Consider the following 13,236-nt stretch of genomic DNA (forward strand, 5'->3'; position numbering starts at 1 on the left):
CCAAAAGCAGGTTGTGCATTCACGGTTGAGTCCTCGTCGAATTTGATATTTGTGAAAAACAGAAGAATGTAATTGAAGCAGTTTTTCAGCAGGGTTTTCGGTCCTCTACTTTTCTTATTTGGTAATCCTGGTGAGGTCTGAAATGGAAAAATATCAGCGGCGGCGTTCAGTGAGAAGTGATGCATGGGGACATTCAACAACCTACCCATGTTCCTCCAAAATGCACGAGTGCAATTCTTCAGCATGGAATCAAATAAAATAAAAATAATTCCCCTTTAATTGCTTTTACCAGGCACAGAAGATTCAACTCAGTTTCACAGAGTGCAGGAGATTCAACAGGAGGCTTGGTTAAGTTAAATAAAAAATAAAAGCAAAAAAACAAAGAATATAAATGAAATCACATACAGGGGAAAAAAAATGATGAGTGAATGAAAGAAGAGAAATGGGGGTATAGTATAGTTTTGATGAAATGATCACTCATTTAGATTACCCGAGCACAGTCAGCTGCTTCGCATATCAGAACTGCTTTGTCTGGGTTTATCTGGCTAGCCAACTTAGGCTGAACCTTCCGATACTCCTCCATCACAAATGATGCAGCTTCTGCTGCACATTCGGCATCAACAAATGCAATACAACACCCTCTAAATCCAGCACCACTAAACCGTGCTCCATATACTCCAGGAGCCCTCAGGAGTATCTCATACAATTGTATCAATGGCTCAGAACCTGAACAATTCACGACATTTTTTTAATAAACATTTATATCTGAAAGCCACGGCTAGTTATTTGCAATCGATTTCAATTGTCAGCCCCAGTTTATTTTGGAGTAGAGATTTGTCATTCATTTTAATTCTACAAATTCTTGTCAGTGCAAAGGAAGCTCTAAACGAAAATTGAAGTTCGCATAAATTCTGAACTGGCACACATATCAAGAACTCTGATGTAGCCAATCAACATGAGATAATAAAATAGTGAAACAATGACATGTTGAATTTAAATAACTTTGTAGTTCTCATGACAGAAGCAGTCATAGCTTTCTGGCATTTTTGTTGAACTCTGTGTGATGTCTCATTATGTTCACATCAAATATCATGAGTGAGGAAGCATTTGATGATAAAATGAAAATTCGCAATTTCACAAACTACTCTTGCCCAATGCTCTGTAAAAGTCAAACTAGGAGAGGACGGGATTGTCTTGGAACTTGGAAGCAAAAGGGGATTACTACAACAACCAACCAACCAAACGGAAATATCATCCATCTTTGAAGGTTAATATTTCTTTCATGATAATGCAATCAACCCGCACTAGTTAAATATGCATCTGCTAGTGGGCATATTCATGAGGAGAATACTAATGCGGTAAACCATTTGAAATACATGCATGTAATAATCTGATGGAAACACCAATGTTACTGCCAATAACCCCATTTAGAAAAAATAAAAAATAAAAATGAAAATGAAAACCTATATTCACCATGCTCAAATGAAATTTGAACCATAGAAGGGGCCAGTTCAACCATGTGGTTTGACAGCTTGACCAATGGCCAAAAACAGAATAAATGCTATACGCTTATAAAAACAGTGGAAGGAGTAAAAAATTAAATAATAACAAAAGGAAATTGGTATAATTATTGAAACTATTGTAATATTGTGGGAATTTGTATGACATTGTGCTCACAGAAGAAACTTTATCAATTGTAACCATTTTGGGCTAATGTTTGGTCTGTCCACTTTCATTTTCCTCATTTTTTGCCGAGCATATTTTGTGTGATCTGTGTGTCAGCCTATGGCTTGCTACCATTACACCCTTCATGGGCTGGGGTTAGGCTGTCGCCCGCAGCCTAACCCATTTTAGGGAGCACTTACAGCCAGCATGACAGGTGTCAAAGGGTTAAAATTTATGCTAACTTATATGAACATGTGATTGCAACTAGGACTTACCTTCTAGATTACCTAATCCACAATAAGCAAGATTGAATCCCACACTTGAATACCACAAGCACGCCCGCATGCACGCACACATACACACACACAAATAAATTGTTTGTTGGAATGTTATGTTGTGGGGGGATTTAGGAAAAGGAACTTGATTAAGGAAATTTTGGTCAAGTACTCCCCAGATATGCTAAATTGGAATTAGTACACCCAGAGGGGTGGTGGGTGGGGCTTTAGAAGTATTGGGGTGATCGTTGTAGGGATTGGGAATATTTGCCCTCACATGGTGCCTTTGGTGGTATCCTTGTCATGCAGAACTCTTATGTATCTAGAGTGGACACACTGGAGGTTTTTTCCCCCTTTCTGTGTTATTTGAAGTGAGAGGGAAGGGGCAGTGGTGGGTTTCCTCAGTGCATGGGGCTTCAAGATCAACTCTTAGGAGCACTATTTGGGAATAACTTCACTCTGTCTATGGCTTCTGCTCCCTTAGCTAGATGTGGGGGGAGGGAGATCTTTCAAGAATCAAGGAGTTGGAGGCAAAAGACCAAATTCAAGTGAGTTAAGGATGATGATTGTAACTCTTCTTTATTTCACAGGCTAGCTAATGGCAAAAGGTGTAAGAATTTGATTAGGGAGCTAGATGTGGGGGGAGGGAGAGTCACCAATGACCAAGGTCAGATTGCTTCCTTTATTACTAACTTTTTCAGGATTTGTATTTGGAGAGGGATCATTGTAGACCGATGTTAGAAGGGTTAAATTGAAATCCTATAAATGCCGATTAGAAGAGTTGATTAGAAAGATACTTTGATGAGGAGGCAGTGAGGGTGGGGGGTGGTTTTCAAGATGGAAAGGGATAAGGCTCCAGGCCAGGATGGTTTTAGTATTACTTTTTTCTAAGATCGTTGGGAGGTTGTCAAGGGTGATTTGCTGAAAGTTTTTATTGAATAGTCTAGTAATTGGATTTTGAGCGAAAGCATCGATTCCTCTTTTATAGCCTTGGTGCCTAAAAAATCCAGATCTATTAAGGTTGAGGATTGTAGACCTATTAGCCTTGTCTCTAGTTTGTATCAGATTATTGCTAAAGCTCTAGCTAATAGGTTAAGTGTGGTGCTTGTTGATACTATTTCTAGCGCTCAAAGTGCGTTTTTTTTTTTTTTTTGGGGGGGGGGGGGGGGGAGGGGAGGCAAATAGCGAACTATTCTAGAGGCCAATAAGGTGGCGGAGGATATTTGGAGAAATAAGAAGAGGGGGTTCATTTTTAAATTAGATTTTGAGAAAGCTTATGATAGAGTGAGTTGGAGCTTCTTGGATAAAATTCTTGCAAGAAAATGTTTTGGTGAACGTTGGTATCATTGGATAAGGGGTTGCTTGTCTAATGTGTGGTTCTCGGTGATTGTGAATGGTGAAAGGAAATCCTGCTTTAGCGTTTCTAGGGGCATTAGACAAGGTGACTTGTTATCCCACTTTTTATTCATCCTTGTAGCTAACGAGTTGATTAGGATGGTGGATGGGGCTGTGGAGAGGGGGTTTGTTAGTTTTTGTTAAGAGGTCTAGAAGTAGGGCTAGAGGGAGTGGTTTCCATTTCCAATTTGCGAATGATACCATTTTTTCATTAATGATCATAGCCCTTCTTTTAGGAGAGTTTTGGGTATTCTCCAAATTTTCAAGAGGGTGTTTGGTCTTAAAATCAATATGGGGACGAGTGGTTTAACAACTTTGAATGTGCTCATGGAGAGAGTTAGGTAGTGGACTACTGAAGTGGATTTTGAAATTCTGGATTGGCCTTTGAGTTAGGGGTTCATTTGGGGGGAAATCCTAGAGTTGTGGATTTTTGGAATCCGATAGTGGAGAGGGTGACAAAGAGATTAGATGGTAGGAAGGGGGCTCTTTTCTTGTTTGGGGGAAGAATGACCCTAACTCAGGCTTGTCTTTCTAGCATTCCATCATAATTCTTGTCTATTTTTAAGATTCCGATTGCGTTTGCTAGCAAGCTTGAGAGAATTATGAGAGACTTAGGGTCTAGGTAAGTTGGTGTCTAAAAACACGACTCTTTAGCCAAATGTTTATGACGCTTCCCTCTATATGAATCGTCCCTTTGGTATAGAGTAATAAGAAGCAAGTTCGGGTTGGATGAGAATGGGTGGGGTACCAGTGTTAATTTAAGATGTTTTTTCAGGAGTTCGTGGAGGTCCATTCCTCAAATTTATCCTTCTTTAACCCCTCACACTAAACTCGAGGTGGGAAGGGGTTCTTGTATCTGTTTGTGGATAGACCTTTGGCTGGGAGATGCATCCTTTTCCACTTTTTTCCCTCGTCTGTTTCAGCTAAGTTCTGAGCAAAACAGAGCCATGCCATTCTTTACTGAGGATCCGAGTAGCCCTTTGGTTTCTTGGTATCACCATTTTAGGAGAACTCTTGATGATAGGGAGATGATGGAGTTGTCCTCTTTGTTACCTTTATTGAGTGGGAGTAATCTTTCTTCAAGGAGGGATGTTTGTTCGTGGTCTTTAGATTAGTTAGGAGTGTGTTCATGCAAATCTTTTGTTGACTTCTTGATCTATTCTAATTCTTCTTTCATACTCTATAATTTTTTTTGGAAGGCCAAGCCTCCCCCAAAAATTAAATTGGTAGTGCTTAATAAAATAAATACTAATAACTTGCGGAAAATATGAAGACCTTTGAAGGCTTTCTCTCTCAATGTATGTGTGCTATGTTACAAGAATTTTGAGACAACTATGAACTACCCATCTTCTTTTGCACTGTGAATTTGCTTGGAGGAGTTGGAAGCTTATTGGAATTACAGGACAGAGCTGGGTTTGTTCTTCTTCGGTGGAAGAATTGTTAGCCAATTCTTTTATAGGCTTTGGAAGAAGGAAGGGTTGAACAGCTTTATGGCAGTGTGGCTTATATGCAGTTTTATGGGTGATATGGCTGCAGCGTAGATTTTCTCTGGGAAGAAATTAAATGGGGTGCTGGTTTGGGACAAAAAATCTAGTATCCGGCCTAACTGTGGTGCCCTGGTTTTTGTTTCTGCAGAGGGATCAATTTCCAGGAGTTACAAAGAGATTGGAGGAACCTGTTAGATTGCTGATCTTTTGTTCTTTTGTTGCTGTTTCAGTTGTTTTTTTCCTGGTTTATTTGAGTTTTTTTCACTATATATCCCATCCTCGTGTAAATTCTTTTTCTATTAATGATATTTTCTTTTTCTGTAAAAGAAGAAAAAAAAAAAAACAATACACACAGCACAAAGAAACACAGCCAGGTTACAAAAGCAATACCTAAAGGGCGTCCCCGGGCTACAAGGGTCCCTGCTTTGCAAGGTTAGGGGGAGGATCATTACAGTGTACAGTCTTATCCCTACTTTTATGCAGAGAAGTTGTTTCTAGTACTCGAACCCGTGACCAACTGATCACAATGGAGCAACCTTACCATTGATCCAAGGCCTGCCCTAAATCATATAATTCAGTGTATAAGGATGCAACTCAAGCCTAGGGCATGTAAGCATCATCCCTCATGCCTTAGTGTTACAAGCCAAACACTTCAGACCATGTGAAGGGCCATGCAATAATAGTTGCAGCACACAAGCTTAACTAGTCAGCCGAAAGTAAACTGCAAACTCACCACGTGAACATGTTCACAATCATCAAACACATATTATGCAGAATTAGTGAGCAAACATGAAAGTTAACACGAGAGTCAAGTCGTAAATAGTAAAGCAGCACAATTCATCTATTACACATCCATAGGCGATGTGTGTTTAGTGAAGGACACAAGTAGACTAAACATGTTTACAATAGCTAGTGAGTTTTACAAGATTGCTAAAACAAGCTTTTAATGCAATTCCGACTCTAGCATGACAAAACATCAATATGACCAAGGAATCATACTCCTCCCTACGGCATTACTCTACCTAATTAATAAACCCTAAAACAGTATTTACACGATAGTTACCCACCCAATGTTCCCAAGACATGAGGTCATAGGCAAGCATAAGCCTTGACAAGCTTGACTCGTGACATTCTCCCCCACATATGTAGTCAAGGTCCTCGTAGACTTTGACATTAAGCACTTTTCAACTTTGAGTATGAATGATTGCATGTCTTCTGTTGACATCCAACTCATTTCATAATTTTCAAGCCCTTCGACTTCACTAGAAACTTGTGTCATTGTCACCTTAATGACGTAAACTCTACATTTACAAGGATCTCTTCAATTTCTCGCATGTCAAGAGATGAGGTATTCAATGGTGCTTAGGTTGACTAATTTTAGGTTGGATCTTTAGTGTCGGTAATGAATGGCTTGAGGCACAGCGTGCCCCTTCCCCTAATTTGGAGGACAAACCTTGTAAGAGGTAGTGGCCTTCTTGACTTATGCCAAGATGGAGCTGCTCCTTTATATTTGTGAAGTAGTCTCCGATCTCGACCTAATAATGACCATTTGCTCTCGATGGAACTTAAGAAGTGCCAAGTCTCTCACGATGGTCTTCTCCCTTAATTTGCCCACTTCTTGATTCGATTGGAAGCTTTATCTAGCTGGGCTTTGGGAATTTTCGTCTCCATTCATTGGTGAAAATATATGTTCTCAGAATCTTTCCTCTGTATGGCTCATCCATTGTATAAGGTAACAATGGTTGTTGGCTTGTAACAAGCTCAAATGGACTTTTGTTGGTTGTTAAGCTCTTTTGGGCATTTAAATAGAACTGAGTCAAGCTAAGAATTTGTGCCCAATTCTTCTTGTTTCCAGTGATAAAATGGCGCAAGTAATCCTCTAATAGCCCTTTGAATCTCTCTATTTGGCCATGATAGCTCGAGTAAATGTCAAGCTATGAATTAATGATTTTGAAAAATTCTAAACCATGAATCATATGTCTCAGTGATGTCTTGGAAACATTCCAATACTTCAATATGTTTGACAAATAATGGTGCTGGTGTGGAAGTATTGTAATTTCAAAAACCTTTCTATAACCACAAGTATAGACCATGACCTCAACTCTGGGCAAGTTCGTAATGAAGTCAAATGAGACACTCTCCATAGTCTCGATGGTACTTGATGAGGCTCCAACAGTCAAGCAGTTTTCTTTCGCTTCTCATGCTAATGGGTTAGATAGTTTTGCTTGTTTTCTTGTATGAGTGGCAAATAGTACCTCAACTAAAGTGACAAAGAGTTGGTTACCATGTGTCATCCAATAAGCCTTCCTCTAACCACAAACGGTGCATTTTGCTCTTTTCCATCAAACTCACAAAGTTTTGGGCAAATGTTTATTTGACAAGACTCTCCTTAATGCAATCCCACATTGTCAAGGTTAGGGGCATACAAAATTTACTGAAAAACTGAAAATCAGACTGAAACTGAACCATTTGATACTTCGGCTCTGTATTTCGGTCTTGTTCTTTGGTTTTGATTTTGAATTTATTAAAAAACTGACTTTCGATTTCAGTTTCGGTTTCACTAAAAACCAAACCAAAGAAACCAAAAACCGATTATAATTTTAAAATGCTTATTTTTAATACTATATATATGTGTATTGTAAAATATATTATTTCTTTATTTATATAACTAAAAGCATTTAATTATTTTTTTATTAATTAATTTTTTTCACTTATTAACTTTGCATTTTTGTTGAACTTGCTCAAGGATAAGGAAGAAGGATCAGAAGCATGACTCCCAAAATCTTCATTTTGGCAATGTGAGACGAGAGAGTAGTGGAGAGTGGAAGATCCCAGCTAATGGGTTGGGGAAGCCTTTGTCCCACATTGGTTGGAGGAAGAATAGCAGCTCCCTCCCCCACTATAAAGGTCCATCTAGGCCTACCATTACTGCATTGATTAAGGCCCATCATTCAAGTTGTGTGAGTGGGCCAACCCTATCTACAATTCAAATAGGCTTGGGCTCTTTTGGGCTTGCAAATTTTTTTCATTTGCTAAGCCTTTCTTCCGTTTTTAAGAATATAAATTTTGCATTAAAAATTGGTTGGAAACTAAACCGAACCATAAAATTCGTTTTCCGGTTAAACTAAACCTGACGTGTACAGTTTTGTTTCAGTTTCAAATTTTGAAAACCAATTTTTTCGGTTCGGTTATCAGTTTTGATAAAAACCGAACCGACATGAACCAATTACACCTGTAGTCAAGGTAACCTTATTATCAAGTGAGTTATGAGTATAGACTACAAGCTTGACCTTTGTGCTCAGTGCATTTGCTACATGGTTCATTCGCCCCTCCTTATGCTTGAAGAAGAAGCCAAACTCAACTAAGAATTCTTGCCAACAAGTTTGCTTAGGGGATAACTTAGGGTATGTAAAAAATTGGTTGGTACTCGAGTTATTTGTTTTCACCAGGCACTTCGATGGTTCAACCCAAGCAATTAATGCCACCACACTCAATAAATCACTACTAGCATCTCCTTCTTTAGAGTTATCTACTTTCAATTAGTTTCACGAAGCTTACGTCTCTTGTACATAACCAAATGCCCCTCATCCAACAAGACTCCACCGAGGGCATAGTCTGATTCATCTATCATACCTCGAAGGGCTGCATAATGTTTGGAAGAACAAGTGTTGGATGGTTCAGATCCCTCATCATATCTTCTCTCAAGTTATCAAAGGTTGCCTAGCACTTCCATGTCCCCACCTATAACCCTCACCAATATGTTTAACAGGGTAGTTTTCTTCGAGTACCCATCAACAAATTTGCAATATTAATTGGCAAGCCCATGAAAGGAATGCAAGTCTTTGACTATCTTCTAATCATGAATAACTCTTACTTTCTCCATATCCATTCGGATATGGCCTTGTTCAGTCAATACTAAAAGAAAATTTCCCTTTCTTTTCATATAGGCTATTCTCCTTGAGCTAGCACCTTTTGTAAATTCTTTTGATGTTCTTGCAAAGTAGACTATAGACAACAATACATCAAGTTATATCACGACAAACTTGTTAAGGTAATCATGAAACACCTAGTTCATCATCTTAGATAGTCACTAGGGCATTCATCAACCCAAAAGGCATCATCAAGAATTCAAAACCCCTATACCACATGTGGGAAAACGTGTTTAATGACTTGTATTCTATACATGTATAGTTAGCTATTTTAGGAAATTTTGTAACAGCCTGTATTCCTAGAATTAGGCTGATTTGGTTAGTTTCCCATTTTGTTAGAATATCCCATAAATCATGGGATCTGATATAACCTAGTTAATTTTCCTTTTCTGTTGCTAGGGTTGATGTATATAGCTAACATATTGTGTATTATTCGAATGAAATGAAGAAAATTCTTCCACAAAGTGTTTCTCAATTTGTATCATGGTATCAGAGCCTAAAGCTCTTTTCTGGGATTAAAAACCTCTTCACACAGACCTTCATTGCCGAGACCATACTGCTGCTTCCTTGTACCTTGTTTTACCCTGTTTTTTAGTTCAAAAACAAAGTATTTTTGCACTTTTTCTGTTCAGCCTTCATTGCTGAAATTTCTTAGAGCAGTTTCCATTCTTATTTCTACTTTTGCCAACCTTCGTTGCTGGTGGTTTCCGTTTTGAGTGATCTGCCTTAATCACCAAGAGATCATTGTTTGTGAAAAATGTCGGAGGTTGTAGAGATGACTGCTACAACACAATTGGAAGAAATTGAAAGGGAAAGATCAACCATCTCATGGGTATGGGGCCGAAACCAGAAGATCCTCGTTTTGAAGCATGGGATGAAGAAGATTCCATGATTATGGCGTGGCTGTGGAATTCTACGGTTAATGAGATTAGTGACACATGTATGTTCTTGGCTACTGCTAAGGATATTTGGGATGCAATTCAACAGACATACTCAAAAGCTAGAGATGCAGCTCAAATATATGAGGTGAAGGTGAAGACAATTGCAGCAAAACAAGGGAGTAAATCTGAAGTGAATATGCCAACCAATTGAAATCTTTGTGGCAAGAACTTGATCATTATAGAGTGATAAAAACCAAGCGTCCTGAAGATGCCGCTGTTCTAAAAGATCATCGAGCAAGATAGAGTCTATGATTTTCTTGTTGGACTTAATCTAGAATTTGATCAAGTGAGGATTCAAATTCTCGGCAAGCAAGAAGGTCCATGTTTTAATGAGGCTTTTCCATCAATAGCTTCAGATGTCTCAGATAAATCTGAGGCTTTCCCATCCAAAGGTTTGGATCAGACAGTTATATAAAGGATAGCTGCACACCCTCAAATTTCAAGGCATCCAAACATGTTTCTCAAGATCTTTGAGTTTCTCTATCAAAAGCCACCTAGAATTTACAATTTTTTGTAGTACTATTGGTCCCAGGTGCCACATGTGAATGGCTTGTGCATTCTCATCTATGAAGTGTGAACATTAAAATTGAATGGAATCTAAATTTAAGTATTTTATGGCATATTCCTTTTGGTGTTCAAGATACTCCCTTAGCTCCACTACCCCCCAAAAAAAAAGCAAGAAAAGAAAAGCGAATGGAAGAAAGAAAAAATCTTGTTCTGCAAATATTGGGAAAAAGACAATACAAGCAATACAACAACAACAAGCCTTAAGTCCCACTAGGTGAATTTGGTTGGCTACATGAATCATTTTCGCCAATTCACTCGATTGAGAGAATTTTCCTCTACAAGATTAAGAACTATTAAATCCTTCCTCATTATCTCATTCCAAGTTATTTTAGACCTATACCTACCCCTACCCCTACCCCTTTTCATGCCAAAAATAATAACTAACTCACTCCTTCTCACAAGTGTGCTACTAGGCCTGCATTTACAATACAAGCGATGAATAAAGGGAATCAGATCATACCACATTCATAGTTCTTAATAGAACTTAGACCAGATGCTGAGATTAACTCTCCAAATTCTTCCAATCTACCAGAGGCCCATGCTTCAAGTCCTGAAATTATTAACTAAATAATTTTATGAACTAGCTAAAAAATTAACACAACATATAGCAAAAGAGGATTAACCAGCAAACGAGGAGGGATAAAATGTTGAAAATAAAAATTGTAAAAATGAAAGGCCAATGCCTTTAATAACCCGCATATTTTCTGAGAAATAATGCTCAGCTCTTCTAGCTAGATTAGGTTCCAACTTGCCCTGCAAAATCAATAAAATCAAACTGAGTATAATTAGAAAACAATGTGTAAAATCATCAAAATTTTCCAAATTCATGACATGGGTCCTTTAGATAGCACAATTTATATGTAAGAAGATGGCAATCTAGTGATTTCATAATGGAATGTGGAACAGAAAGTTACAAGTAAACAGATCAAATTAACATCAGCCAAGTAGAACTTCAGGTAGCACAAACAGGGATCTGCTTGTTTCCATAATTATGGATTAATACGATAACTAATTCTAACTATGGAGGCAAAAAATCTACTCTAACTGGAGACTTGTAGAAAATCCACACACTGGTGTTTTCTAATATGTAGTTGGAAAACCATAAATACGTACATGGCATCCTTTTTAATGTTAAAAATATTTTATTTTAAAATTTCTAAATAATCAAAGAAATTGACAGACGGTATGATGAAGAAATATAACACCTTTTAAATCTTTTTACTTCCAACAATTTATGTCTTCTGGTTCTCACTATATATGCTTTATATAGAAAATTGTAAAATATAGATGCATATTTAATTATAAATGTATGATGTATCTTCACTTTTGTCAAAAAAATATACATAAATGTATCTTGACACTATCATATTTCATTTTTGTTAAAACTATCTTGGCTACATACCCCCTATATCCCTATACGTCTCCTGAGATCATAAAAATTTGCTAAATTCATGAAATGAGTCGTCTTCTTAGCACAATTTATATGTAGAAGATGGCGATCTAGTGATTTAATAATAGAGCACAGAACAAAAACTTAACAAATAAACAGATAAAAATTAAGATAAGCCAAAATAGAATTTGTAAGAACATTAGTTTCAGGTAGCACAAACAGGGCATCTACTTATTTCCATGATTATGGATTAGCATGATAATTAAGTGTAGAACTCCATATATAGAGGCAAAAATATGTACTCTAACTAGAGATGTAGTTGGAAAACCATACGCTAGTGTTTTCTAACAGGTAGTTGGAAAACCACAAATATGTACATGACATTTTTTTTATATGAAAAGTATTTTATTTGTGAATTTCTAAATAATTAAAGAGATTAACACAAGGTATGACCAAGACATAACATCTCTGATCTTTCTACTTCCAAATTTTGTTATTATGATAATTGCTAAATATCTTTTATCTAGAAAATAGTAAAATATAGATGCATATAGATTCAAACTCAAATGTAATTATAAAAGTGTATTCATGCTATCATATTTCATGTATGTTAGAATTGGCATAGCTACATATTTAGATATTCCATGTATCCCTATCCCATGCCTTTGTATCTATATCCATGCTCAACAGAGAAACTCAACAAAGTTGGGAAATCCTCTTGAATTCAACAGAAGATAAAGAAAAAGTACTCAAGATTTCAACAACAAAGACTTAAGTCCTACTGATGATCTTAGGGGGTGCTCAGTAAAATTAAGTGTTAAGTGCTACATACTGAATTCAAATATAATTTTGTGAACTAGTTCAGACATAACCTCTATTTAGAGGCTATTAAGATCAAATAAATCCCCCCATAAATTTCTATAAAATTATCAGAATTCCTACTTTTCACCACTCAAAATAAAAATGGCAATCATTTTCTACCAAACAAAATTTTAATCAAGAATACCTCAAATCATTTCTAGTTTATCAAAATCTTGAAATTTCACGAAAATTTTTTAAAATAAGACTTTGGAATAAAGCTCCTTGAAATTAAAATTGAAATTCAAAACAAAAAATTTCAAATTTCCCTCTCCAAATAGATCTTTTATTTTATTGAAAATAAAGACTATTGCAATAGATGTTAAGGCTTGATATACATAGTTGATCCACAACCTCATGGTTTAAGATTTTAGGTCAAGTGGTGACCAAACATGTTATGAGAGCCCGCATTTATTTTCCATTTGTAATTATCCTAATTTCTCACCATGGATGTCATTTTTTATTTTTCACCTCTTCTAGTGGAATCAGGTTGTGCATGTAGGAGAGTGTAATACATGGTTGGCCAACAACCTAATGACTTAAGCTTTTAGGTAAAATAGTAATCTACCATATACAAATGATAACATTCAGGCTCTTCAAATTTTATGCAAAAAATTGATCTTAGATATTAGTAACGACATTTTTTATCTGATTATTTTGCCAAAAATAAGTGTATTTGCATAAAAAATAATATTCATTTAATTTATGAATTTATTTCTATCAATTGAA

The 13,236-nt window shown here is 36.7% G+C and overlaps 1 protein-coding gene across 2 annotated transcripts in view; it reads right to left on the minus strand.

Moving 5' to 3' along the window:
* Positions 1 to 254: 254 nt before the first annotated feature.
* Positions 255 to 13,236, minus strand: part of LOC131166321 (galacturonokinase) — an 81,825-nt gene continuing 68,843 nt past the window's right edge. For both annotated transcript variants that reach the window (XM_058124765.1, XM_058124764.1), the window contains exons 12-14: positions 10,943 to 11,012; positions 10,720 to 10,809; positions 255 to 726 (exon numbers count right to left, since the gene is read on the minus strand). In XM_058124765.1, coding sequence (XP_057980748.1) covers positions 482 to 726; positions 10,720 to 10,809; positions 10,943 to 11,012 — 405 coding nt within the window. In that variant the 3' untranslated portion in view covers positions 255 to 481. The remainder of the gene's footprint in view (positions 727 to 10,719; positions 10,810 to 10,942; positions 11,013 to 13,236) is intronic.

The sequence above is a fragment of the Malania oleifera genome, chromosome 10, assembly GCF_029873635.1.
Source record: "Malania oleifera isolate guangnan ecotype guangnan chromosome 10, ASM2987363v1, whole genome shotgun sequence".
NCBI lineage: Eukaryota > Viridiplantae > Streptophyta > Magnoliopsida > Santalales > Ximeniaceae > Malania > Malania oleifera.